The sequence below is a fragment of the Excalfactoria chinensis genome, chromosome 26 (genome assembly GCF_039878825.1).
Source record: "Excalfactoria chinensis isolate bCotChi1 chromosome 26, bCotChi1.hap2, whole genome shotgun sequence".
NCBI lineage: Eukaryota > Metazoa > Chordata > Aves > Galliformes > Phasianidae > Excalfactoria > Excalfactoria chinensis.
This window is the reverse complement of record NC_092850.1, coordinates 270571-297154: the sequence shown is the minus strand read 5'-3', so window position 1 is coordinate 297154 and position 26584 is coordinate 270571. Positions and strand designations below refer to the sequence as shown.

Here is a 26584-nt window from a genome sequence, read left to right as displayed (position 1 = left end):
GCCTTAAAGAGTGGAGGTGAAACACTGAAAGCAAAGGATGGAAGCGTTGGTTATCGCTCATGTTTGCTCTGTTACAAACACTGCTGCCAGCTTTTATTGTAAAATTACTAGTAAGGAGCTTAGTGTTTTGGTACAGGTTCTAAAATAGTTCATGCCCAGAGAAATTAATGTGCAGAACTGCATGGGATTAGCAAAAGGTCTCCTGGGAACGTTGCCCATTAAAGTGCCTGATGTTATTTACTGAAAGCTGAGGATGGCTGCAGGCAGTGGGACCGATGGACCCTGCCCTGTGTAGGTGATACCACTCCACTCTGATTTCTGTCACGAGTGGCAAAATAGGCCGTATTCACAAGCAGGCCTCCATCCCGTTTGTCTTATGTGTGGGAACACTGGGCTGGGTGCACTCTGGGCTTTGCCTACAGAACTCAACCAGCAGCCAGAACAGCTGCTGTGTGCAGAATCTTTACTCTGAGATGTTGGATAGAAGGCTAAAAAAGAGCAGGTGTGAATAATCCATTCCTGGCTGGGCCTCCTGCTGCCTTCAACAGGCCAAGGTCTCTGTTGTGTCTGCCCTTGTAGTTGGAAGTGCTTCTGTTCCCCCAGGCTGGACCTGTTCAGCTTCTGCTCCCAGCCCTCAGGCCACGTTGTACCTGTGTATGGCTACATTGGAGGCACACTGTATGCTTTGATGGATTTAAGCACTTGGATTCTTTCAAAATGAAACAGTTCTGTTCTTTCTCATGGCTTAGCTGTGAGCCCTCTGCTCAGTGAGCCGGGCAGGTGGTCAGCGGGGCACCTCTCTGCCCCTGGGTGCGTCAGCTAAACAAGGAGGGACCTGTTTCTGATAGTATATATCCAGACTAAGATCACATGGGGTTTTTTGTTTGCCTTGTTGGCTGGTTGGTTTGGTGTTGGTTTTTTTTGCTATTTTTCCTTTTCCTATGGGTATCCAGAGCCCCTCCAGTGGTGCCCGGCTGTGGCACCGGGCTGTGGCCGCGTTGTTCGGCTGCGCCCAGCTCTGCTCGCTGTGCCCGGCAGGTGGTGCCGCCGAGCCAGCACCAGCCCCTGGAATAAAGTCGAGAGAAGGAGCGGAGAAATGTGACCGAGATGGGGCAGTTGCAAGAGAGAGGAAGCGAATAGGAGAGAGAAGGGGAAAAAAACCCAAAAAACCCACTACAATACGGGTGAGGGAAGAAAGAAATCGCGATCCAGAAGGACAAGCGGCAGCGGTGGCTTCTTGGGCTGCGGGGAGAAACTTGCGAGGCTGCCGGAGCAGCAGCGAGCAGACGGCTTTGTCTAAAAGCGCTTGCAAAAGCACCACCTAATCCTGCTGCTCCCCTCCCATGCTGAAGGGAAGGAGGGAGCCTGGGAGCCAGAACGCAGGGGGAGCTGCTGGGGAGCGCAGCGGCCGGGGTAGTGCCCGAGTTCCCCGCGGAGCGCACGGGGCCGCCGCTGGGTGTGGGCTCCGGCAGGCCGGGGGGGTCCGGGCCGCCCCTGTCCTCGGTGCCCCGCAAGGCCGGGGGTTGCCGGGCGTTTGGAGCCGACCGCAAAACTAGCAGATTTCAAAGTGAAATTCCGGAGGAAATTTAAAGAGCATCCGGATCCGGAGAGAGACAGAGAAAGAAAGAGGAAGGGAGAAATAAATCAGAACGTGGAGAGAATCTAAGGCAGCTGAAGAAAAGACGGCAGAGAAAAGGAGCTGACACCCAGGCAAAGATGGGGTGAGACTGGCACTTTCTTATTCTTGAGTTGCATTTATTATTCATGGCAGCTGAGCTATTTTTAACGTAACTGCAAAAGAAATGGCTTTAGATTGCATTGTTTTTCCCCACACCGTGAGCTTGAAAGTTTAGACTTAGCTTTATACTTTGGTTATTAGAAGGTAAATGATTGCAAATCACTGCAACTTCTTTAAACACCTACATAAGGGAAGCCTTTAGTGATACATATGATGTACAGAACCCAAAGTGTGAGGCTGGGTGGGTCTGGGCTGCGTTCACAAAGTTTTCCAACAGTTGGGAGTTAAGGGATCTTATTCAGCTGTGGTCGCTTTGGCACTCAGGAAAAATGGATCCTGTTTGCATTTCTGAATGGGTACAAAGCTGATTGAAAACCTCTGCTCCGATTGTCCCATAATGAAATAATGCTGTGTGGATGTGGCAGTGGATTTTGGCATGGAAATAGGAGCTTAGCCTGGTATTTAATTTATGCCCTATTTATAAATCTCAGTCATGTAAGCTGAAGGACCTGACACATTGTTGGGAGTTTCTTGTGCGTTAAACTCTTTGTGGTTGTTTGGAAGCACAGTGGATCTGTCTGATCAACCCCCTCCAACTGTGTGGGTTTGGCATTACAAGGCAAATAAGTCAGATTCTTAGAGGCTTGTTTTCCTCTTGTTGATATTCCTCGTGGACTATCTAGACAAAACGATCGAGCAGGCAGACACACCTTCAAGACACAGAACAGGTAGAGGCGAGGAATCAAAAGTGACAGCAGTGTGAAGCAGGCGTAGACCCTTTGAAGTCGGTGAGTATGCGCTGATTCAGGTTAAAGCAGAAAGTGTCCTTGTTTTCCTCTAACTTTCCCTGTGATGCACAAAGTTACAGTAAAGCTTCCAGAAGTGCCAGGAAGGGCGTAGCAGGCAGTTGTGACAGCTCAGTGTGTTTCCCAGGGGCAGGGGATGAACCCTTCTTGGAACAGCTACAGTTAACATCCAGCATTCATTGTGATTTCAGACCACCAGCTCTGAATCTCTCAGCTGATGTCATCATCTCAGTCTGCTTCGATCTCCCCGTGTAACTATACTAGCAAAACTAAGCCAGAGATGACATTTCCACCCACAATTCCACTTGTCTCCTGAGTTAAAAGGTCTTTTTGCTTGTTATGTTGATCACATGGGGATATTAAGTAGCTTTTAGCAGCATTTAGATTCCTCTCAATACAGAAGGGATTAAAAGTGTCCCACCTTCAAATGATGTTCTGGCAGTTGGTTGTAGTTGACTTATTTTTGAAGCAGGGATTCTGGGCTTTGTTCCTCCATGTTAGATGTCTTTGGTAACATCACATTCTGCTTTTCACAGGCAAACTGCCCTTGGACTCATGTATTAGCACACTAGCACTTCCTCTCTGAAGAGTATAGTTGTAAATAGCACTTGATTGCAAGGGAAGTGAATGCAGTTGGGTCCCAGCTGTGACTTCAGTAAGCATTTAAATTTCTCTGACTCTACTAACCACTTAAGCAGAGAGAAGCACGAGTAGACACAACTTGTAATTTGATTAGTATAGAGTTTTCCCACTTATCAAAGAGTTCACCTGCTCTTGTGTGTAGCGCCTCTGCACTGTGAGCAGCAGATAGAGCTGGCCCTTGTGCTGGTTGTGCTTGTGGAGCTTTTGCAAGCACAGGTTGCAAATGGCAGCAGAGCTCAGAGGGCTGTTTGAGTGAGGGAAAGCAGGCATGTGTGCTGGAAGCCAGCTGGGTCCTGTGGCTCCCAGTGAAGAAGCAGAGGCAGAATACATTTTGGAGTTCATGTATATGTCCACTTCTTTGGTTCTAGTTATTACCGAACATGTTTGGGTTTGTTTTTTTTCTTCTGGAATGTAAGAAGAATTGTTTAGTTTCAGTCTAGCTCTGCTGTTTTCTAGCTGTAAGTGCTCTGCAGACTTCCAGCAATGGTCTGTGTGCGTCAAAAGAAAGAACTGTTGATGCTCAGTGGCAGAAGTAATAGATGTCTCAGGAAAGTGAATGTGTAGGTTGTGTTACAGACACCCAATTGCAGAGTGTTCAGCAGCCAAAATGCTCTGTAGATAGAGACTGGTTTCTGAGAGAGGGGAAAAAATAAACAACGGATATGTATGTCTCTAAATGCCCTTGATCCCCGTTCTCTGTGCCTGACCTTGCCTGCTTGCTGCTGTTCCCAACAGGAGCATATTCAGCTGGGATTCCTTTGCTGCCCTTTATCTGCAGGCAGGCCAGGAGGCAGCTGCTTTTCATTCCTATGCTAAACCCTGCTGGGTAATCTCTTGGGAGTTGGGGGAGGCCACAGGGAAAGCAGCACACAGCCAGCTTCCAGCTCCCGCTGCCGGAGCTTCACTGCTCAGCCTTCCCTGTGTGGCTGCCAATAGAGAAGTCTGGCCTCTGCTGGTCCCACCTGGACTCCAGCAGTATCTAAGCATTTTGCCCAAGGTGACACGATGCAGCACTGAATGAAAGCAAGGCTGTAGCACAGAGGGCCTGAAAACCTGCCTGGTGGTTGGAGCAAAGGGCTGTGAGCCAGCCTTCCCAAACTTTTGCAGCAGATCAGTACCCAAATCCGAGGCAGGCAGTATCCATGCACACCCTGTGCACCCACTTGTGAGGAAGCAATAGCTTTCATAGGCTCTGGAGGTAGTGAGACCCAGTCTCTGACTTGGGGAAAAGTTAGACTTCCAGGATAAAGGCAATGAGAAAGAAATGAGGTTTGATTCTGCAGTCCTGTTAGTCCACACTTCCTCGGAAAGCACTGACATGCAGTCATCAGCTATTCAGGCTGCTGAGGGAAGATAAAAGGAAACAAAGATAGACAGCAGTGGAGGAGGAAACTGGTTCTCACGTCCTCTCTATGCTCCAGTTCTGCCTTTTGAAATACCGGGCCCTGGCAGGCTGAAATGCATTTCCCCCCCCCCCCCCCCCCAGCCTGTCCCAGCCGTCCCCCTCCCTCAAATTACCCAGGACTGCACTGCATAGTGGGCTTTTTCACATGAGAGCGTGCTGGCTGCTGATCAGCAGCAGGCACAGCCCTGACGCAGCCAGCACGGCCTCCCAGCTGACTCAGCGTGGTGCTGGGCCAGGCGCCAGAGCTGAGCCACATATCTTTGGTGCTCACATGCTCTCACGTACCCCCTTCTGCTCTGCTCAAGCAAGACCCATCCAGGAAAGTAGTCCTTGGAGAGAAAGGACTTTAGGAAAGATTACAGTGAGAACTGCAAAGTTTGCACCACAGCAGCTGGGAAATCCTTACCTAATGCTGTCCATGGACCTTCATCAGATGACTTCTTTTCTGGGGACTTGCATGGCTGTGCACTGAGTCCAGCCACAGTGCAAAAATACATCCCTAGGTCTCTGCTCTTAATGGTATCCCGCTGCTATCACACCCCAGAGCCCCTTCCTACCCTTGTACCTGTGCAATGTTGTGCCCACAGTTCACAGAAACAAATGATTCTGCTGGTAGGGTACTTTGTGGTTTCTCATATGGCATTTCTGATTTGGTTTTTAGATGAAAGGGAGCTGCAGACTGCCTGGATGCAGAGCGAGGTATTTAAAATGATCACCCTCTCTGTGTCCAAATGCAGAGACTTCTTTCTCTGACAAGTAAATGAATGTCCCTGCAAAGAGAAGCTGCAGTGAAAGAGAGGGGGAGCAGCACGTGAACCTCTAGAGGTGCCCTTGGCTGAACCCTATCCAGGAACACCAAGGCAAATGCAGTTAATGAGGACTGAGCTCAGCCTCCCCAGCACATCCCAGCTGCTGCTTTAAGTGCAGCATCTGTTTGGGGAATGGTGACTCTAAAAGCTTCCCTTTCCAAAGCAAACATAGCAAGATTTCTATCTGGTCATGCAGCAAAGGGGACAGGTGGGCAGGAGGCAGTAAGTAATTTGGTTAACTAAATAGGCGTGTTTTAGGTGGGTAGACAGGATTGTGAGGCCAGAATTACTAAGGGGGAAAAAAAGAAAAGATTCTCAGTAGGAAAAATCCTCCAGATTGCACAGGAAAAATGGAGAAAAAACAAGGACACAAAGCATGAGCCAAATGCAGCGGTGCAGTCAGAAACACCTCCCCACGCCCTGTGTAGAAGCTACTGAGCAAAGACGTTGCTGGGTGCCATAAAAGATCTGAAGCAAAGAGCGTTTAAAGATGGAAATAATAAAAGGGTTTATTCTTCTCCCTCTTTTCCTTTCAACGAGGACTGGCAGGAAGGCTGGATTTCAGCAGTTGCCTTTAGGTTTGGGGACCCACTGAGGAGAGCGAGCCTGTAACTGTCAAATGGGATTTTCCTAAAGAGGCGGTGTTTGCACTGGAAATACTCCCCAAAAGTAAATGCAGCAAAAGGTTGTTTCTCTGAGAAGACCAGTGCTGTGTAAAGAACCCAACAGGCAGCTGGAATTGGGGTGTGACAAAGGGAAGACAGCATACATTGAAACACAGGAGCTGCCGCGGTGCTGTTGGATTTCTGTTCCCAGCTCTGTCTGTGCCTTCTAAGCAAAAAGAATCTCTTTTTGGTTCCTGTTTGGTTATTAAACCCATCTGCTGGATTGAGAGTATTTCTCTAGCGAGGATTAGAGAAAGTGCTTTGTAAAATCCTCCCACTAAAGACATCTCAAGCAAAGGAATTAATGGTGACTCTCTGCTGCAGGTGTAGATGTGTGCTGAGACCTCTCTGCAAGATGGTCTGTGTGGTAGAGCTGGACAGAGGAGCTCCCTGTTGTCAGGAGCTCTGCTTCAGCTTGGGGGTTGTATTGTGGTGTGGTGAGCCTGGGGATGTGCTGCTCCATGTGGCACATGCACTGCAGTGCTTCAGGGGAACAGAGCTGGTGCCAGTGCCTGGTGCTGCCCCTGAACAGGCACAGCTGGAGGCTCTTTTGGACAGGCTTCTCTTGGAGGTGGCTTATTTCCTTTTCTGTTGCAGGGGAGATTCTCTGGTGTGTTCTGTCTGCAGAAGCACTGGATTTCTTCAGAAGATCTTACTTAGGAACAGGCTTACAGGCCTATAAAGAACCTGTATCCATCCAGGACACTCAAGGACAGTCCATAAATCTACTGACATATGTGTTCAGATTACACAGAATTGGAGAGGCAGCACTGGTTTTAATCTCCTCCAGATTGTGGCACTTTTTCTGCTCAGCATTCCCCCACAGGTGAAACGTGGCACTAGTGCAAGAGAATGAACTGATGCCATCTGTACCTCCTTGGCACGTGGCATTGCTTGCAGGGTATTCTCCTCCAGGGTCTTGGCAGCATTTTGATGTGTCCCAACATGGTGAGCCCCCTCACTCAGTGTTGGCCAACTCAGTCCCTTTGGCTCTCGGTCATTACTACTCTATTGGGGCCATAAAATAAGAGGACAAATAATGATTTGCTATCATAGCAATGGTGAAATAAACAGCTATTCATTAAGAAATCAATTTGGACACTGTAGTGATGAGAATAATATAAGAATCAAGGTAGAAATGAGACCAGCGTGCATTTTTGTATGTCATCTTAAGGACCACTGGGTCGAACTCCACTCACTGAGCAAATCAGCTGTGATTGATCCATCCCTTCTGCTCCCATGTCATCCCCAGACACCCAGTGACTTTCTTCCAGCCTCTCTAAGGAGAACCAACAAAAGGAGGTAGCTGAGTCAGGCATCATCCTGGAGCCAGGTGCTCTGGTGCTACAAAGAGCACGATAGGAATAGCTGGATTAGTTGTTACAGGGACTCCCAGCTGGGAGCAGGAAAAGAAGAGGCAGCATTTAGGGATGTGTGGTGAGCCTAGCTTAGGCACTTAAAAACGCAGGGGAAGGAGGACTGTAGTGGGAAAGAGAACATGACAGTTTGAATCCTAGCCACTTTCGAGACTATTTTTAAGTGCTTTGTAGTGGTTTTGGAAACAAGAGGCCAGCAGCTTGGCCAGAAGCAAGCTGATCACAGGTGGCTGGTCTTCAGACATTACCCTGCTCATGCATCTCAGATACAGCTTTCAGCACTTACGCTTGTCTTGCTCTGAACTTCCTCCAGCAGGTATGCCAGTGCCCCTCAGCATTCCTTGTGCCCCCACCTTGCTAACCCACTCAGCTGTGCCAAGCTGTGTCAAACCCCGCTGTGGTTCCCTCCTGATGAGGAACTTCAAAGAGGGTAAGGTGGGGAGGCATTCTCATTGGTGCCTTGTTAGATATGTACCCCTAGATCTGCAGACTATGCAGGCTCTGTTGTCAGGACCTTCCCAGAGCTCCCCTCCCCTGTTCTCACACCTTGCTTTTTTTTCCCTCTCTCAGTTACTGCTGCCTACTCTCTATTTTTCTTGTACTTCACCATTTAGACCCTAGGAGAGCTTTTGTTGCATAGTGTCTGCTTTAACCTTGTCAAACAAGTATGTTAGTACTGAAAGGAAGGTTTCCACACTAGCCAGCATCCTGTGCAATAAATGCCTTTACTAGCTAGATAGATTCTGTATCATTTTGCTGGGTTTCAAAGAAACATCTTTTTTCCCCACTCTCCACAAGGAAGGCAAAAAGAGCGTGAACATCTCAGCGCTGTTCCCAAGCAGAGCACAAAGCTCTCCTCAATCACTACCTACAAAGCTTCAGGATCTGCTTCCTAGAAAGCATTGTTCACATGCCAGGCTGCTGCTGTACTCAGGTGGTTATGAGAAGGCAATAACATGTTGGTCTCGTAATGCTATCTTAAGAATCCATTATTAGGGACGTGCAAATCGGCAGCAACTGTTCCTGTTTACAGTGAGGGGAGGGGAGATGTGAAACAGAACGTTTTAATTCCTTCAGAGGGAGACAGATGCTGGAGTTCCCTCCTTGGCACTGAGTAGGTAGGTGTAGTCATAGACATGCCCTGCTGCTGCTGGTGGCAGTTTGCTTTCTGTTGGAAACAAAGCACATCTGGTGTATCTCGCAGCTTGCTGCTGAAGTCTGTGTGACTTTCACATTTGTAACTGAAAGGGAAAGACCTGTCAGAGACAGCATGAAGTTTTGTTGCTCCAGGGAAGACCATAAGGCAGGAAGAAACATATGAGAAGTGTTGAGACAGCAGTGATCTCATAAAGGCATGAAAGCAGAGCTCCCTTCCCCACTGACACCATCAGTGGTGCGTATCTCCTTGTACCTGAGAGCAGGGAATGGGCATGCATGCCCGAGGTCTGTGTTCTGGGTAAGCAAGCAGCCAAGTCAGCCTCATGCAAGTGGAAAAAATGTAAGCAAACCACTGTGAAGATGGGCTATTCTGATAGACATTCCAGTGGCATTTTATTTTCCGTTCCTGGTGTTAAGAAGGAAAGTAACCCCCAGGTGCTACTACAGCACTGTCCCTGCAATCAGAGAAGGGTCTGGGAGCTCTGTCAAAGCACGTGGCAGGGGCTGTTACATACATCACTTGGTCTGAAACCTGCTGCGGTCAGCAGGATGGTTTCCATTGGTTCCAGGAGCAGGCATTGCTGGTAAGCAGTGAGCACAGGAATAACTGCTGTGCATGTGAGGGGTGATCTCTGAGAAGGGCTTTTCGTCACGGTGTCACTGCAGCCAGCATCACGTGTGCATGACTGGAAACATCAGAGCCTTCCAGGCTCCTCTGTGGCCCACTCCCAACAGCTGGCTCCTGCTGCTAGAGGGAGTTGCTCCAGTTACACAGCTCACCCAATTATCTCCCATGGCGGGGAAAGAAAACTTGTTCAGTGACGAGAGATCATTACAAATTACAAGCTCTGTGAGTTCGGGACAAACAAACCCCCAAAGTGCTGCCTGGTTGAACACTCTGTCTGTGTTCTGTGTGATAAATAACAGCTGACTTTTTTCATCGCTAGGAAATGAATCACTGTGGAGGCAAAACCAAAAAGGAGTCTCAATCCAGCTAGGAGACCTGAGAAGGAAGCTGCTGGAAGAGAGACGTATACTAACTCCACTGGCCTGTAGCCTGTCTTACACTTACTAACAAATGTCAACAACTAGGTAATGTCCTTCCTTTGTTCTTTCTGACACTAGCCCAGGACTTGGGGGTGAAGGTGCAGAAACATTCATTTTCCCTAGCTCTGTAAATCCCGTGCCTTGAAGGATAAGTCACGATCCACACAAAATATAGTATCTGTTAGTGGAGCCCAGAGAATTTGAGTCTCGTTTGAAAAACAAACTGTGGTGGAATTAAACCAGACAGAGAGAATGCTCAGGAGTGTCTGGTTCAGACCCTTGTGCAGGCTTCTTCTGAATAAGAGATCTGAGACAGGACTGTAACCAACAGACAAGGCTGGAAAAAGGGAGGTCGAAGGGAGGATTTTATTTCCTTCCTATGTTTTGTTGATGCTTTCAGAAGGCACCAGGTACAGTCAGTCATCTTGTTCAGTTCATTGCAGCTGTGAGATCTTAAAATAGGCTGGAAATGAATTTCTGGGTTTTGGGGACTTGCATGTCACAGGATTGTGACTATGCTTTGTTTGCAGCTGTTTTACCCAGCCAAGAAGTTATGGGATATATCCAAGCACCCCAGGCTTCGCTGAATTTAAGTGTGGAAATGGCCAGTGCTTTGGGTTTAAAACAAAGTAAAATGGAGACAAAGTCAAATGCAAGCCCTGATGCACCTGGTCTGTTGTGTCATGGAAACATTTCTTCCTGCCTCTTGAAATGCTCAGATTACATCCTGATGCCTGAGATTCAGTTCCTTAGTTCAGCTCAGATATTACTGGTTACAAAATCCAGGCAGTACTTGCTTTCATGCAGCAGCTGCGCATTGTGTGGCAAAGCGCTTCCTTTAATTCATTCTTAAGTGACTTGCTTTTAATCCTGCAGCATGACCTCTCACTGCAGGATGTGCTTCCCAAGCATGAGTCAAGGGAGGAAGAGCTGTGCTGAGGGGAAGGCACTTCTTGTGTTCACAGCCCAAACCCATCCTCCATCTATTCATCCATCTGTCTTCCCAGAGCTCCAGCTCAGAGATATCTTGTGAAGTGCAAGCAGCATAGCAGCCAGAGAATCACAGAGCTGGTGAAGTCACCATGAACTGTATGCTTATGTGCTAAGGGATAGCGAAGGAAAACTTCAAAGCAGGCTAAAAATAATATAAACACTAATTGTTAGCTTAATTTTGCCACACCAGCTGTGTTGTGTAGGACCATCTGGTAAGCAGAACACAAGATTGTGATGTCCTGTTTGTGTTTCTACCTGCAAGTTGAATGCTGATCCCTGAGTGAATGTGCATGTAAGCCTTGCTAAGCTCAGGGTACTGATGCTGGTATGACTGTGGTCTTTGGGAATGTGTGAGGACAAGGGATGATCCAGAGGAAGGTAAAAACCTCTGCCTATAGTTAAACACCCTTGGTGGCTTTGTTACTATGTCCGTATGAGCTACTGTGCTTAGCTCCTGCTGTCACATATCTCTAGATTGGAGGCAAATAGCAGAAGTGCCACTGGTGATGCATTATGCAATGCAAATACCAGAAAGTCGGTCCACTTCCCCTGTTGCTCAGCTTCCCCTCTGCTCTTACAGCTCTGTTCATCTCTGTTGCAGGGAGCAGCCAATCTTCAGCACCAGAGCCCATGTTTTCCAAATAGACCCTGCCACCAAAAGAAACTGGATCCCTGCCAGCAAACATGCCTTGACTGTCTCCTATTTTTACGACGCCACACGCAATGTGTACCGGATCATCAGTGTGGGAGGCACCAAGGTAGGGAGCATTTGCTGACAGCATCACAGTTTGAAAGCAAGTTTGTCTCCAACCAATGTCTGTTCTGCAATTGATGCTTTCTGTGTCACGTTGATTAGTTTCCAGCATGGGGCACTCTGACATCTTTACTGCAAGGAATGGAAGATAAAACGCTGCCTCCACACTTGAATGTGATCAGTATTGGACACTAGACCCTGTGCTAATGAGAAGTGTGCTTAATGTGCTTTCTTCTCCCTCTCCCCTTGACTCCTCTTTGAGCATGCAAACGAGATCTTTCTAAGAGCCCTGGTCCTGTGCTAAAACGGACCCGTGTAGACAGAGTGAACAAACAGAGGTGAGGCAGTCTGTTCAGCTGCTACCCCCAAGACAAGGTTAATTCTCCCTCAGCTGTTCTTGATAGAGATTTTTCTGACTTGTTTCTCAAGACCTCCAGCAGCAAGGATTCTGCAGTCTTCACAAGTGGTTTATCGTGTTGCTACCCCAACCAACAGTGTTTTGTAATAGCTTGTGCTAAGTGCAGTCTAAGCCTTTTACTTTATGTTTTTTTAATTCCTACTTGCCATGAAAGTGGAGAACATCAGAAAGTTGTTCAGCCCCCAAAGACTTTCTGCATCTTCTCTTCCAGCAATGGAGGCCCAATGAAGCTTGTAATGTTCAGGCTTTCTTATTTATTTTTTCTTACAGTAGACAAGAAGATTCACACTTGTGTGTGTTTCATAGCTAGACTAGAAAGACTTTTGATCACCAGAACCCCAAATAGCTGTTTTATACATTAAAAGCAGAGCTTCTACCCTAGTAGAATTGATCACCTACTAATTGGGGTGATTCCACACTACACCCTGGGGCAGCAGAATGGAGTTTTCTCTAACTCATTCTTGCCTCTCTCCACAGGCGATCATCAACAGCACCATCACTCCCAACATGACCTTCACAAAGACATCGCAGAAATTCGGACAGTGGGCGGATAGCCGAGCCAACACAGTGTATGGATTGGGCTTTGCTTCAGAGCAACACCTCTCCCAGGTAATATGGCAGATGCTGGTAGAGACCTGATCCCCATAAGACCAATATCCTTGAAACCCAAAAGGAGAGAGATCAGCTTCAGGTGGAAAAAAAACAACATTGGGATCCTGATATAGTGCTGTTCTCAGTGTTCTAAAACCTGATTCTGGATACAAAGATACAAGGAAGAAGCTTAAAGTAATCTTTATAGAGTATTTGAATGTTACAAAATGAATTTGGATTTAGGGCTCCCTGATTATTTCTAGCTACTCTCACACTTCTGAGTGCTGGAATCATGGGCAGGTAGGGATTATTTCCTCAATCCAAATATTAATTGAAGATGAAATTGGAAGCACATAAAATGAAATAACAGATGGGAGGAGTAACCCAGACATTGATTCTAATTTGTTCTACGTTTCAGTTTAGCAGTACAGTGACTTTTCTGCTCCCTTATAGTTTGCAGAGAAGTTCCAAGAAGTGAAAGAGGCAGCACGTTTGGCAAGGGAGAAGTCCCAGGATAAAACAGAGCTGACCAATCCTGCCCTGAATATCACATCTCACCAGGTAATGCTTGGGAATGAGCATGAGCAGTGGCTGCTAGGGAAAATGGTCACTATGCTGATCTTCTCTAGCAACTTTTGCTTCTGTCTTTTTGGCCCAAAGGCTTTTTTGATAGGCACTGGGGTTGGGGTTTCTTTCTGATGACACCTGTGGCCCTGTAGTCGCTCTACTGAAGCACATGAAGTAGATAAAATAATTACAGCTTAAGTGGAGTTCTTAGGAAGGTTTACACTCCTCCCTCTTTGTCAGTTAAACATTTGTCTTGATAAAACCATGCTGGAGGAGGTCTTGGGTTTTCTGTTAGTGGTGGTTGTAGTGGGTCTAGGCTTTATTTTCTTTAGAGTTATTGGCAGTAATGGGCAAGCAACATGCAGGAATGCACATAGCCTGGCTGAAGAAGATAAGAGGAAAGATACGTGGCACTTCCAGCTATTTTTGTTCCCTTGCTGGGGCTGCAGGGGAGTTCCTCTCCCAAGTGTCTCTGGGTGCCAGTCTCAGAAAGACAAAGTGATTTACCCTGCTAGACTTCTTCCATTTCTGTCCTGTTTCCACTGTAGAAGGAGCTGTGCAATCCGTGCAGAAATCACTGTGTTCCACCTTGGGGAAATCTTCACTGAGGTCGAGATGCAGGCATGGCTACCAGTCATTCAATTTAGTTTTTCCCCAGACCAGAAAGCTTAAGCCCATCACTTATCATTCTCACATTTGTCACACTTGCAATTGCTGCCTGTCTCCCTGTATAACTAAATCAATTCCAGCAGCAGGAGGGTGGAGAGGAGAAAATAAGCTGTGGAGATGTCTACCCATCGCTTTTTCTCGTGTTGCAGCAGTTTAGCAATGATGGTGAAGTTGCCCTCCCAAATAGTGCTCTCCAGAGGTGGTTATGTACTTCACTGAGCTCTTGGCAGAAGGAAAGGAGCTGTAGGATGGAGGATGCTGCGTTCTCTGGCTTGAATACAGATGGAATGGCAACAGGAGGAGGAAGGAGTGTGAACAGTACCTTGGCCTGTAGGGAAAACAGGGGGAGGTAGAAGCAGTGGCTCTGAAAAGACTGGAAATGTCACGTGCAATGGAAAAATGGGAAAAACTCACCTAGGTTTTGGCTTAGTCCCATCTTAATATGTGGCAATTGAATAAGAGAGTTGTATAGAGCATTCATAGCAGAGCCAAGACAGATTCGTGTTCAGCTGCAACTGTGAGAGCTTCCCTGGCTGGGAGGCAAGGTGGAAGTGGAGAAACTCTTTGCTATTCTGTTTACATCAGGCAGAATGCAACCGATGTCAAAATAGGATGTGTCCATTTCCCATGCACAGCTATGGCAGAAGGGATGAGGTGATCAGGAGGTGGTTTGGCACACGTCTTGGAAGTGGCCTAAGGCTCAGTTCATTCTTCATACTTGACTCAGCAGTGCTAAAATGGCCTCAGTGTAAGCCCATGCTCACCCTTCCCATTCAGCATGTCTCATCTCTCCATAGGAGGACTTGCACATAGGTATGCATGACCCCTGCCTGCAGCCATCTGGCAGCCAGCACACAATACATGCAGCGTCTGCTGCCATGTGGGCATGCAGATCTTGTCCTGCTTCCCCCAGCCTGTATGTACATCATCTCCTACTACTGGTTTTCAGTCTCTGCATTAATACAGCTTCAAACATGAGCTTCATCCTTCAATAATTGATTGTTCTTCTGTTTGCAAGTGAGCAGAGAGCAGATCTGTCTCCTGAAATTAAATCAGGGCTCTCTGATTTTCTGCATTTGCACTAGCTAATTTAGGCTTCAGACTTAAGAGGAAATCCCAGGACAGCAGCTCTCTTCCATCCTCTAGTACCTTTTAGGTCAGTCCCCATCCTATTTTAGCATCTCCATCACAGAGCAACAAAACATCGTGGAGCATCTTCAACTGTTATCAGTTTCAGCTGAACTCACAGGGGCTGACAGACCAGAACAGAAACGTTTGCACCTTGCCTGCCTCAGTTTCTCCACCTATAAAAAGCCCTTATGGGGCAAGATGAGGCAGGGTTGTATTTTGCAGGTCTTGCTTCTCGATTGCCCTTTGGAAGGCTTCTTGAAGCCAGTGTTCAATACATCTTGTGGTCCAGTCTGCCTCTATTTTTAGATGTCAGATGACTCTGAAGACAGGTGGCTGTCCTTATCACAGACTTTTAAGGGCTACCTTCAACTCCAGTGGGCTCACCAGCCACCTGGTCTCACAGCCCTCAACTAAGAATCCCAAAGTCTCATTACTCACAGAGTCTTTTTATAGCTCAGTTTGCCATGTCTGTGCCAAGTTTCTTCCCTGCTATGTGAGGAGACCATGAAGACAGAGTCTTCTGGAGAGACTGAAGGATGTAAAGTCTACTTTGGATTTTGCATTTTCATCGCTACTTTGCTGTTATAGAATCACAGAATTGCTCAGGTTGGAAAAAACCTTAGAGATCATTGAGTCCAACCGCTACTTAACCATCCTACCCTAACTCTAACAACCCTCCACTAAGTCATGTCCCTGAGCACCATATTCAAAAGGTTTTTAAACACATCCAGAGATGGGAGGGTGAATCCATCTCTTCTGCCTCCTATTTGCACAGGAACATGGAGCTATTAGAGAAGGGGGTATGCTTGGGGAGTATGAGTCTCTTCTTCCACACCTTTGAAAACTGAGTGACAGAATATCTCTGCAGTAGCAGAGTTTCCCTCCCTTGAGCCTTGCAATTCCAGTGGTACATGGTGTCTTAGTTCAGTGTACTGAAGCGAGTTGCAGCTGAACCCAGGTGGCATAGCTAGGTCTGTGTTCAGAGTTTATTAAGTCTTTGCGTTGCTCTGAGAGCCAGCAAGAAAATCGTGTTAAGAATTCAGTAAACTCTGAAACAGCCAGCTTGAGCAGCTTGTCATGTTGGGCACAGCCATGGGACTCAAATTACAGGCTGTAACATCACTGGCATTTGTCAAGGCAAAGTTGAGGGCCAGAGAATTCAGTACCTCAAGTCAGGAGGGAGGAAGAGCTGGTGTGGGCAAACTGTGAGCCCACCTGTTCAGGGTGTCTGTGCACTGGGATCACTGCCCCAACATAGCATGGAGGCAGGGAAAGGGAAGACATGGAAGCAGAGCAGGGCAGCTGCTGGAAGAGCTGAGCAGGACAGACAACAGCTTCCCTGTCCAAGAAAAAGCCCAGTGTCTGTATGGTTTCTGAGGTCATAATTACACCATGAACCGTGACTGATTCTGTTGAGCTGTACACCTCCCTCAACCTATAGGCCACAGGAAATGAGAGCCTGTGAACCCAGGCTGTGAATGAGTTTGCAGGGATCCTGTGGCCACAGTGTTTGTCTTCACTGCCATATGATAACCATACTGCCATATGATAACCACCTCTTCCTCACACCTCAGGTACTTCCCAGTCCCATCATCAGCTCTAATGGACCAGGAGAAGATAAACTATTCCGGAGCCAAAGTGCTGATGTTGAGATAAGCACAGAGAAGGAGCGTCTGAAGAAGATGCTTTCAGAAGGGTGAGGCTGCTAGGAGTTCCTGGCTTCTAAATTCTCTGTTCTGGCAGGATTTGAAGCATGTTCTGTTCTCCTAGTGCTCAGAGAGCCCCTGAATAACCAAGCGGTCTCAGCCCAGATGCTGTTCACCCCACAATACTTGTTTGGTTAGCCAAATAATGCCCTAAGTTTGCTGCTGTCCAGATCCTCCACTCTAATAATTTCTCCCCAACTAAAAGTATTTTTCAGTTCAGAGGTGAAATCTGCTGTTCATGCAGGATGGGAAGGAGGATCCTTTGTGCCTGCAGCAGGGATGGGTTCATACCAGTTATCTACCAATCAGTAGTCTGTGATACCAGAGGATGTTCACACTTTTCCAGCTGGCCTATGGCTGCATTTGTGTTAATTCCCCTGAGGATTCCAGCGAAGTCCCTGCTGCTTTGTCTTTGTCTGTTCCAAAGACTCTGGGCTGGATTCTACCCTGGGGCTCCTGCTGAGCTCCCAGCTGAACACTTAGAATATTTTTAAATTAAAAGCAAGTGTCCTTTGCTACCTTCTCCCAAGTTGGGTGGTGGGGTTTTACTCAAAGCAAACTCAGATCCAACAGGGATTGAAAAATGGATTCACAATCCTATATTGCCGCCACCCCCCCAACCATTAATCACACAGTGTGGTTTCTGCAGTTTCAAGAAAACACACATGACCTCAGAGTTGAATATTATCAGAGGCTAAAGGACAGAGAAGCAGATTCAAGGACTGGGGGATGCGTTTAAATTTGAGAAGTAAACCAAATAAAGAGCTGTGCAGGGTAGAGAGCTGCCCAGCATTTCCAGGAGCATGATTTCAGTGCACATTTGCAATAGGAGGGAACAAAACCTTTATAACGAGACTCTCATGCTGTCCTGTACACTTCCCTGTTCTTTTACACAGTTCAGTGAGTGAGGTCCAGTGGGAAGCTGAATTCTTTAGCCTTCAGGACAACAACAGCAAACTTGTGGCTGCTCTCCATGAAGCCAATGCCAATGTGGACCAGTGGAAGAAGCAGCTGGCTGCGTATCAAGAAGAGACGGAAACACTGCGGCAGCGGGTGAGCACAGGAGGGCCCTTGTAGAACGGGTCAGAGGAAACCCTGTTCCAGAGCCAGATGGTGCCCTTGACCCTGTTCTCCCATCAGTTTCCATGGGTGTCAAATTCAGGATGCTGTGTGAGTCTGGCAGGGAAGATGTGTCAAGGAATAAGGTCACGCAACTAGGGACTTCTCACAAGAGCTCCTTTATTCTGCGGAGCAACCTGGGAGTGTGCAGAGTCCCTGTAGATAAAGGGAGGAAACCAGAGCACTAAGAATACTGGCTGCCCTTCAGATTCTCCAAGATAGTTCCTAGCTGCCAGCACTGCTGAGTAAGGCCTGTTTTCCTCCAGAGCTGGGCATCAGGACAGCCTTTTGGCTGCTTGCAGAAAGGATGAATATTGCTCTATCTGCTATAATTAGCTGGAATCTAAGCTGTAACATCATGAAACCCGGGTGGCACAGTACAAACAAGCACTTGTTCAGTTGGCATAATAGGATCTTTTGACCTACGTAACGTCAGAGAGGTTGCAGATCAACTGAGGAGGCCTGTGTGCATCTGGGCAGAGGAGTGACAGTCACACGGTTGGGTTTCTTGGAAGGGAGGAGCTGCAATGCATTCAAGAAAGCATGTTAGGACAGTTCGAATTCCACTGGGAAAGGACTCTGGAGCCCTGGAGAGGGAAGTGTAAAGGCATTTCACTTCTAGATCGTGCATTCAAAAGACAGCAGGGTTTTATAGCAATTAACAGCTGTTCCCACTTGATGGCTGTTGTGTGGCCAGTCTATGCAGTAAACAACCATCCCTCAGGATTCACTGTGCCTTTTCCTAATTCTTAGCGCTGGAGTCAGACAATAAAAGAGTTGCACAGAGCAAATTTTCTTTTCTGCAGCAGGAACCTGCTTTAAGTTTAACTGAGATCTGTGCCTATGTGTATGTGCATTTTCAGGGCTGGTTGGCATGAACTTCCATTTCCTTGCCATCGCTCTGTGAATTCTCAGCTGTTTGGTGGCTGTTCTCGTAGACAGGAGTTAGGTTTTCATGAATGAGGAGTGGCCAGTGGGGACTTTCTAGAATCACTGAATAAACAAACTCATTGAAACATCCAGACAGTTGTTGCTAAACCAGGATGTTTTGGGACCAGAGCTGGTTGATTCTGGCTGTAAGTATGTGAACCTCACAGCTCATGGCCACAGTTGCATGAATCCTAGTGCAGGCTTCCTTTGTCTGCGGGGAAGTGTTTGGATTCCAGTGTGTCAACGTGAGAGTACTCAGTGCTGGAGCTGCACTTGCAAAGCTCAGCACAAGCCCTTTGAGAGCTCAGGCCTCCTCAGCAGCTGCTGCAGACTTTCTGACTAGACTTTAAAAATGAATCTTTTTCATGAATAATTTAAGCCACTGGGCTGAATTCTTTGGGAATGGGAAGCACACTCGGACAAAACCCTTCCCACCAGCTCTGCTCTGAGCAAACTGCAGTACCTCCCTTGCCCACAGCAGTATGTACCTGGGGGTGTAAATGGCGCTGGATCTGACCGTTGCTATGAACTATGGGCTCGTGTGCTTGATGTCAGCCAGTCAGTATTTGCTGTAAGTGCAAGACTGCAGGAGAAAGCAGAGACAGAGACTCTAAACAGGATTTTGCTGCAGTGTGTTTTTGTGTATGATCTATGCAGAGCAGGAGGGAATTATTTTTCCCAACAACTACAGGAGATGAGCTGTTACCCTGTTACAAGATCAGTTGTGTTTGTGAAAAGTCCAGAACTTGACAGAAAATGCCTGTTAGTGATAAGATGTAGGGACATGCCTGTATCTCTGAGCATATCTCCCTTTCTTCTGTGTAGGTAGCAGAACTGGAGTCACAGGGGGCTCATGACTCCTCCAGTGAGAACAACAAGGAAGAGCTGAGCCAAACCCTGGAAGAACTGGAACTGCTGATCAAGGCTAAGGATGAGGTAATATCCCCATGAAGCAGAGGAAAACCTGAGTCTGGGTGGCCTGTCAATCACCAACACCCTGTCTGTCAATCATAGCTTCTCTGAGATTGGTACCTCATGCTGTTGCACATGATGCTATGCAAGCCAGGAGCCTTCATAAGCCAGCACAGGACAGGGGGTTAGAGTGTGGCAACAGGTGCAATAGGAATGGAAGTTTGAAAAAGAGTATTAGGGAAGCTAAACTTTGGAGCTGTGTATGGTTACATGACCTTTGGAGCAAGGGAAGGAGCCTTTGTTGAGATATGTGGTGGGAGCTGGAAGCTGGACCTACTGGGACAAAGGCGGATCTGGTGTGATGCTCTTCCTCTTTGTGTTTTAGGAGATTCAGATGCTGAAAAGCCAAAAGTGCGGCCGATGGGAAGCAGAGGGCGAGCGTGAGGAGACACTACAGAAGCTCCAGGTAATGGTGACAGACCTGGGGCACCTCTGCACTTGGAGCAGAGAGACCATTTCTCCTTTGAGCTTAAGAGTAAATGTCACAGAGCTGCCAAACTTAACACTGCCTCTGGATGATGGGGACTGGTCCTTGTCTATGGCTGCCCTCCTCCACACAATTTGTGTCCCTCAGGGATGCTAGACAGGATGCCATCAGCGGGCAGTGACAAACCCAACCTGCACAAACTCTCTTCTACCTATTGCATGTAGACCTGACATGGGACACAAGTGGGATGGTGGTATCCTGTGCATCCCTCAAGTCCTGCTCAGCCTGCTGGATGGCCTGCAATGGCTGAGGGAAAAGAGTCATGGCTCAATCTGCCTGGCAGGAGGGATGCAAGCTGCTCTGCACCTCGGGGCAGGAACACAGATGGAAGCACGATCTGTGCAGTCTCTGGGGGCACTGCCTGCATTTGCTTATCTGAGTTACTGAAGAAGGAAGGGAACTGTCACAGGGCTCAGCCCTGTACCCAGGCGCTGCTTTTCATGCCAGGATAGTATTTCTATCAGATGCCATCAGTCTTGAAGATCAGTTTGTGAGGAAATCCACATTTATAACACCGTTCAAACTGCATGCAGATGACTGGGTTTGGAGACACGTGTTCATATGCGTTTGCATGCTGGCATCCTGTGGCTTAACATAGGGAGGGCCCCCATTGAGAGAGCTGATGCAGACCTGCGATGTCTGGGTGTGGGCAACCTTGTGCTGGGATGCTGATGGAACTGTTTGGTGGAGATAAGTGTGGTGATCTGTGGGCAGCACGTATCAGTGCTGGGGCAGCCACCTCACTGCAATTGTGTCCTTTGGCAGGAGCTGGAGGCACGCAATGCAGAGCTGGAGCGCCGCCTTCACCTGGCCGAGCAGACGCTGGCAGAGACCCTGTCTGAGAGGGAGAAGATCCAGAATGAGGTCACCAAGGTGGCAGAGATAATGGACGTGAAGATTTTTGAGCTCAGTGAGATCCGGCAAGGACTAGCCAAGCTGGTGGAGAGCAACTGAGCAGCAGCATGCTCAGAGGAGACACCTCCGGAAGAGGGGAGCCTGACCTGGGACTGGTCACTGACAGCAATTTTGATCACAGAACAGCCTTGAGGTCTGTTTGGGCAGGACATGCCAACATACCAGCAGCTGCCTGGACAGTGTGGTGACCAGCCGCAGCCACTTACTGCCCACTGAACAATGAGCTGGAGAGCAGAGAGGGCCTGAGCTCCTGTATCCTCCACAGGAAGCATCTACAAGTCACAGCCAAGCTTCTCTGGACCTTGTCATGGCTGTGGCACGGTCCAGAGACAGCAGCTGTCCCTCTGCTGCCTTCCCAGCCTCCCTGCTGCCACACTGTGTCTCACTGTGTCTCCAACATTTTTACAGTTTTCTAAGGGAAGGGGCTGAGCAGCCTTTGCATCTTTTTTTTTCAGTAGTTTTTTAGGGAACCACTTGCCTTTTGCAAAATAAGCTGCTTATTTCCCAACTTAGAGGAGGGAAAAGAGGTATCAGCACTTTGAGGAGTTCACTAGCTCCTTTTCCAGCCCTAACTACATCACGTCTTTCTAACAGGATGCAACAACACTGGTTGCTGTCAGGAGCTTACAGAGGTAGCAGAGTCACCACTGCAGAGCAGGGTGCTTGCCTGCCCAAGTGCTGTTCAGTTCCAGCCTCCAGAGGAAAAGAGAACTGCAGGTTTTAAAGCTCTTATTAGTTTTAACACAGTGGGATTTAATGAATTCTTAAAACATCTTTAAGCTGAGAGCGAAGGCCTGGTTGGGAAAGGGGCATTTGAGAAATGGGACATGCCCAAGGGGATGGCCAACCAACTGCTAGATTGGCATCTCTCCTGGCCTCTAAGGGCTGTAGTTAATTGAAATTAAATGGAGCAAATCACAGTTGCTCTTGTTTGGGTTCTTTTTTCCCCCCTCTCTTTTATAGGGAAACAGTCCACAGAGATGTCCTGCTCTGTGTCAGATGAGCAGTGTTCCTTTTGAAGGGTACAGGTCCCAGCTTGCCATGCTTAGCCAGATTAAATGAGAACAGGAGGCATTTGGAGCATGCTGGGACCAGTGCCCTGTGGGGCCTGTGGGAAGTCTGTGGGTTACTGTAGATGTTGTCTAGTTGTAGGAATCGAGCAGGGCCCGAGGGAGACACTGCAGAAACCTGAAAAGTCATGTCTCTCTCATGGTGTCCTTTGAGCCCCCGTAGTTACTTAGGAGCATGCATAGCCCCGTGCTGAATGACAAAGCAGTGTCTGTGTAGAAGTAGATAGTAACCTTACAGGAGTGCTGATATGGATTTTGTGGTTGTTTTTTGCCCTCTTTGCTGCTATAGGTTAGGCAAAGACAGCAGTAATCCTGGGAATGTTTCCCAGGTCTGCAGAACCCGTAATTACTTAGCAAGCACTGGCTGCCATGTCATGCCTTCTCTGCATCCAGACAGTCCTGGGCAGACCAGCATCAAGGCAGTGCAGTTCCTCAGGGCCTCCCTGTCCTTTCACTCACCGGGTGACCAAGAGAGGAACCCACATCTTCTGCGAGTTGGGACAGGACTAGGTCTGGCACCTTGGGAATCTGCTGGAGTGGAGAATTGCTGGTGACTCTGTGCTGGATTATGTCTAGGCAAAGCCCATCCCTAGCACAGGGATGATGAGGAAACACTGAAAGTTCCAGACCTGTGTAGCCAGGGAGGGGCGTTTCTGTTTGGAGGATAATTTTCTTGTTTTTTCTTTTTAATATTCTGTTGTTTTTGTTGGTATTGGTTTCTGTTTTATTTTGTTTTGCATGAAGTTTTCTCACAGCTGTGTAGGGGTGGAGCTGTTGTAGTAATATTTCAGGGTATTTAAGAAGGGAAAGAAGCTGGCTGGCAAAGTTTTCTGGGGACTTGTATCCCAATCCATTGCAGTGTTCACATTTTATTCCAACAGGAGCAGCCTTCTTTGAAATAGAGATCAGCTCCAAGAAAGGCCTGTTTTGTCTGCATCTGTTGCTGTAATATGGGGTGATGGAGGAGGGGCTTGGAGTATGAAAGAAAAAGTAAGCCAAAAGTTTACATTCTGATTGTCACTGCTCTCTCACTCTTCTTTTCCGTGGCTGTGCCCCACAAGGTGGAGCTGGATACAGATTCTGCCCGTGCTCTGCATCTGAGCCCATGCCTGTGTCGTGCTGCTCATTGATCAGGGCTGACCTGGCCAGCAGTGCCACACCTGGGTGAGTCAGCTCTGCTGAGGGAGGCTGCTCCTAAAGACAAGGGAGAGGACCAGAGTCAAGCTGCTGCATGACTGAGTGGGAGAGAGGCAGATGCAAGCTGCAGCATGGTGCTTCAGAGAGTACCTGCTGTCTGCTGCTTCCCCCCATGACCTGCCCTGACCAGGGTCAGGCAGAAGTGCAGGGTGAGACCTGGCTCTTATGCTATTAAGTCTCTTCTATATGTATTTCATGCCCTCGAGCTGAAGCCTGCCATACTCAGTGCTGTCTGCCTCTGGAAACTTGGAGCTGCCAAGCTGCCAGCTCCCTGACAGGATGCAGGACACGGTTTCCCTGCACACAGCATACCTTGAGGCCAGCAGTACTTCACATGCGTTTGCTGTGCCCTGCTTTTTCTTGTAGTCACAGTCCTCCCTGTGCACTTCCATTGTCAAGAACCAGGAACAGAGGTCATTTTACTTTAGACACTTCCCCAAGGGTACTAGATGCAATTCTCTTCCTTGCCAGAATAATCTCAACAGTGGCTTTTTTTATGAGATCTGTCCTGTGCTCAGCATTTGTTAAAAGTCTTTTACTGAGGCATTGCAGGGCAGTGTGATGGATGGTTCTGGGAGGCACTTTCCTTTGCAGTCTTCCCTCTTCTAAACTAATGAAAACCCATTCATCACCAGCTATTTCCACAAATGCCCTAAATCTGCAGTTAGCAATGAGGCAGGTCTACTGGAGATAATACAGCAGCAAAGCACTAATTCCATCTGCCCCATTCTAATGAGCATTTAAAAAGGAATCCCATAGTGTTTCAGAGCAACAGCTCTCTAACACATCCCCACCGTGCTCTTTCCAGCCCCCACTCCTTCCCTGTTTATGCTTCTCTTGCTTCAAAAGAAGAGAATCTTGTGTTACAAAAGCCAGTTTGGAATGGCAAGGCTGCAGTTTGTTTTGCTTCTGTCTCACAGTAACAATTACTGTCAGGAACTAAGTAACAGTTGCTTCCTTGCTGGAGGAAAGCTGCTACTGATTTCAGGTACCTTGAGAGACCTAATTCTTTGAGCAAATGAGGTTCTTAATTATTTATAGAAATCCTAAGCAGAACATTAATAAAGAGAACATTCAGAAAATGGCTCACATGTGAGATGAAGATGCAAACAAAAACCTTGCAGCCATGCTCTCCTGGCCCAAAGTTCTGGGCAGTATTAGCAGTGAGTCTGATCTGCTCTGAATGTGGACCTGAGACAAAGGCCCTTCTGGCCAGCTCAGCAAGAGGAAACGAAGCTTTGCTATTACAGGACGTGCCAATAATAGAGCCTCAGAAAAAGGATGTCTAATGCAAACTCCATCTGACAGATGCCAATACAGGCCTCCCAGGCTGAACAGGAATGAATGCAAACCCAGTCCAGGCCTAGAGCAGGCCTGGCAGTCAGGAAACTAAACTGCCACCAGCTCTGCCACTGGCAAACTCCCTTGTCTTTCAAGGCTTTCATTCTTCCTCTTCCATGAAGCAATCACCCTTCCTGCAGGGCTGTCGGACCTCAATTACTGGCATCTACAAGGTACCTGAACAGCCAAGAGAAGGAAAGGCCAGCACAGGGTGGGCTGGTTAATAACCTTAAGTCTGTGAGTGATTTTGGAGGTAAAATCTTTCCAAAGTAGTGCCGTAGAGCCCCCTTTATAATGTGTGATGTGGCTTTAGGTAATCTCATAGCAAAGCTGCTTAACATACTGACTTCAATACCTGTATTTTGGTAAGAGCACACTGAAGCAAGTTCTTGCTGGAGGGGAAGCAGCTAGGCACTTTGTCTTAAACTGCCAAAGGATCAGACTTGGGGGAACTGGTGATTAAATAGCACCAAAATAAGTGACCTAACCCTTTTGAGCTCCCTGCGTATGGGCTGGGATACAGAAATCAGATGGGCTGTTACTTGGAGGGTAGGTTATTTTTAGTTCAGAGATTGTCTGTTTACAGTTGACAGCACAGGAAAGCATCCTCTATGAGTGTAACACCCCCCCCCCGCCACATGCAGGCACTGGAAGATGATTTCTGTGTGCACCAGAGAAGGCACGGCAATTAAATGTGTGTTTTGGAAAATGTCCATGAGCTCATAATAAAGCCCCAAATTCCAGTGAGCTTCACAGCCTCCTTTCCCAGAGTAATTTATAATTATTATCCTTATTAGATTGTGGTGTGTAAAGGCAGTCTCTGCTCCAAGGGAAAAGAACATGAGCTACAGCACTAAGCATCTCTGCACAAGGTCCTACCTCCTCCATCAGCTTCCCACCACCCTACCAAGAAAGCAGCAGCTGGAATCATTCTGGAAACGAGATACTTGCAGTAAGAACAGCACTCCAGACGATAGATGTGTCAGCTCCAGCAACAGGTAATCTAAAGGAGCAACATTTCAGTCAGCTCACAACTGATTCACTGTTCACAGCCTCTCAGCTCCCCAGCTAAGCACAAGCCTGGGGAGTGAGAATCAAAGAGACCAGATTCAATTTCCTCTGATGCTGCTGTCAACCTCAGCTGCAGGGAGTTGCCAGGTCGAAGGGGATGGAAGGCTTGTATCAGTTCTGTCCCCATGGCATCATCTGTGTCCCCAGGGTGTACAGGGAATGGTTCTGCAGCACTGACTGTTCCAGGAGCCACTTTCCTTGTAGGTCACTGGGATTTGCCAGTAGGGATTTGCCACTAGGCTGCCATGAATGGGAATTGTCACCCATTTGTTAAGTTTTCCACCTTGCAGATTTTTTTTGCCTATAACACCTGTGCGCCCCAGAGAGAACAGGGCGGCCTCTCAGCCTCAGCACTCTCTTCATCCCATTACAGCCTTATTATTCCCAAGTGCTGGTAGAGCAGCAAGTGAGAGAGGATGCTGTCTTTATGCTCTGCCTTATGTTTCCACCAGTAGCGAGCTAACAGGGTTTCAAAGCCTGTCAGACAACAGACAGAAAAAGGCACATGTGAGATGAATGTTCTCTCTGTAGCTTTACTGGTTGGAGATACTGAAGTCCTGACCTTGTTATGGGCAGATGAAAACACTGAGTCTACAAATCGTTGGCATTAATGCCACCTCTCCTGTGGTCTAATACGTCTAAAAGCAGCACAGCTTATGATGTTTGGGCCTGGGAATACAAAAAATGACACTGGGAAGTTTGGTATCCTACAAAAGGAATCTGTGCTTAGGCCTCAATAGTAAGGGAGGATTTGGAAGGATGGCTGGAGATTCGGCTTGTGAATGTGCTGCACTGCACACAATAGCTCTGATCTCTAATGCTTGCAGAGACCACTTGATGCAATCAGCAGAGCTGAAGGGCTGGGGATGAGCACTGCAGCAGTCTAGTGCAGCGCTCACAGTTTATCTTCACTAGGCCACAGCAGCCTCCTGCTCCTTAACAGCTGCTCCCCTTCCCAGAGATGGTGGGAATCCAAAGTCACACAGGGATGCATTCACAGGAGATGC

At 47.8% G+C, this 26584-nt stretch overlaps 1 protein-coding gene across 2 annotated transcripts; it reads left to right on the top strand.

The window, feature by feature from the left end:
- Positions 1–1433: 1433 nt before the first annotated feature.
- Positions 1434–25252, top strand: HOMER3 (homer scaffold protein 3). Of its 2 annotated transcripts, none has more exons than XM_072357655.1 (9): positions 1434–1721; positions 11241–11397; positions 12289–12420; positions 12856–12963; positions 16344–16465; positions 17372–17528; positions 19350–19460; positions 19822–19902; positions 20749–25252. In XM_072357655.1, exons 1-9 carry the CDS (start codon positions 1717–1719, stop codon positions 20935–20937), a joined length of 1062 nt encoding a protein of 353 aa, XP_072213756.1. In that variant the 5' UTR covers positions 1434–1716; the 3' UTR covers positions 20938–25252. The 2 variants fall into 2 exon arrangements, with proteins under 2 accessions (XP_072213756.1, XP_072213755.1); XM_072357654.1 differs by lacking the exon at positions 1434–1721 and adding an exon at positions 9552–9691.
- The last annotated feature ends 1332 nt before the right edge of the window (positions 25253–26584 follow it).

Bases quoted from the DNA above. Each gene is read 5' to 3' on its own strand.
- HOMER3 (XM_072357654.1), top strand. The intron at 11,398-12,288 runs GTAGGGAGCATT...CTCTCTCCACAG, and splicing joins TCAGTGTGGGAGGCACCAAG to GCGATCATCAACAGCACCAT. The intron at 19,903-20,748 runs GTAATGGTGACA...GTCCTTTGGCAG, and splicing joins AGACACTACAGAAGCTCCAG to GAGCTGGAGGCACGCAATGC.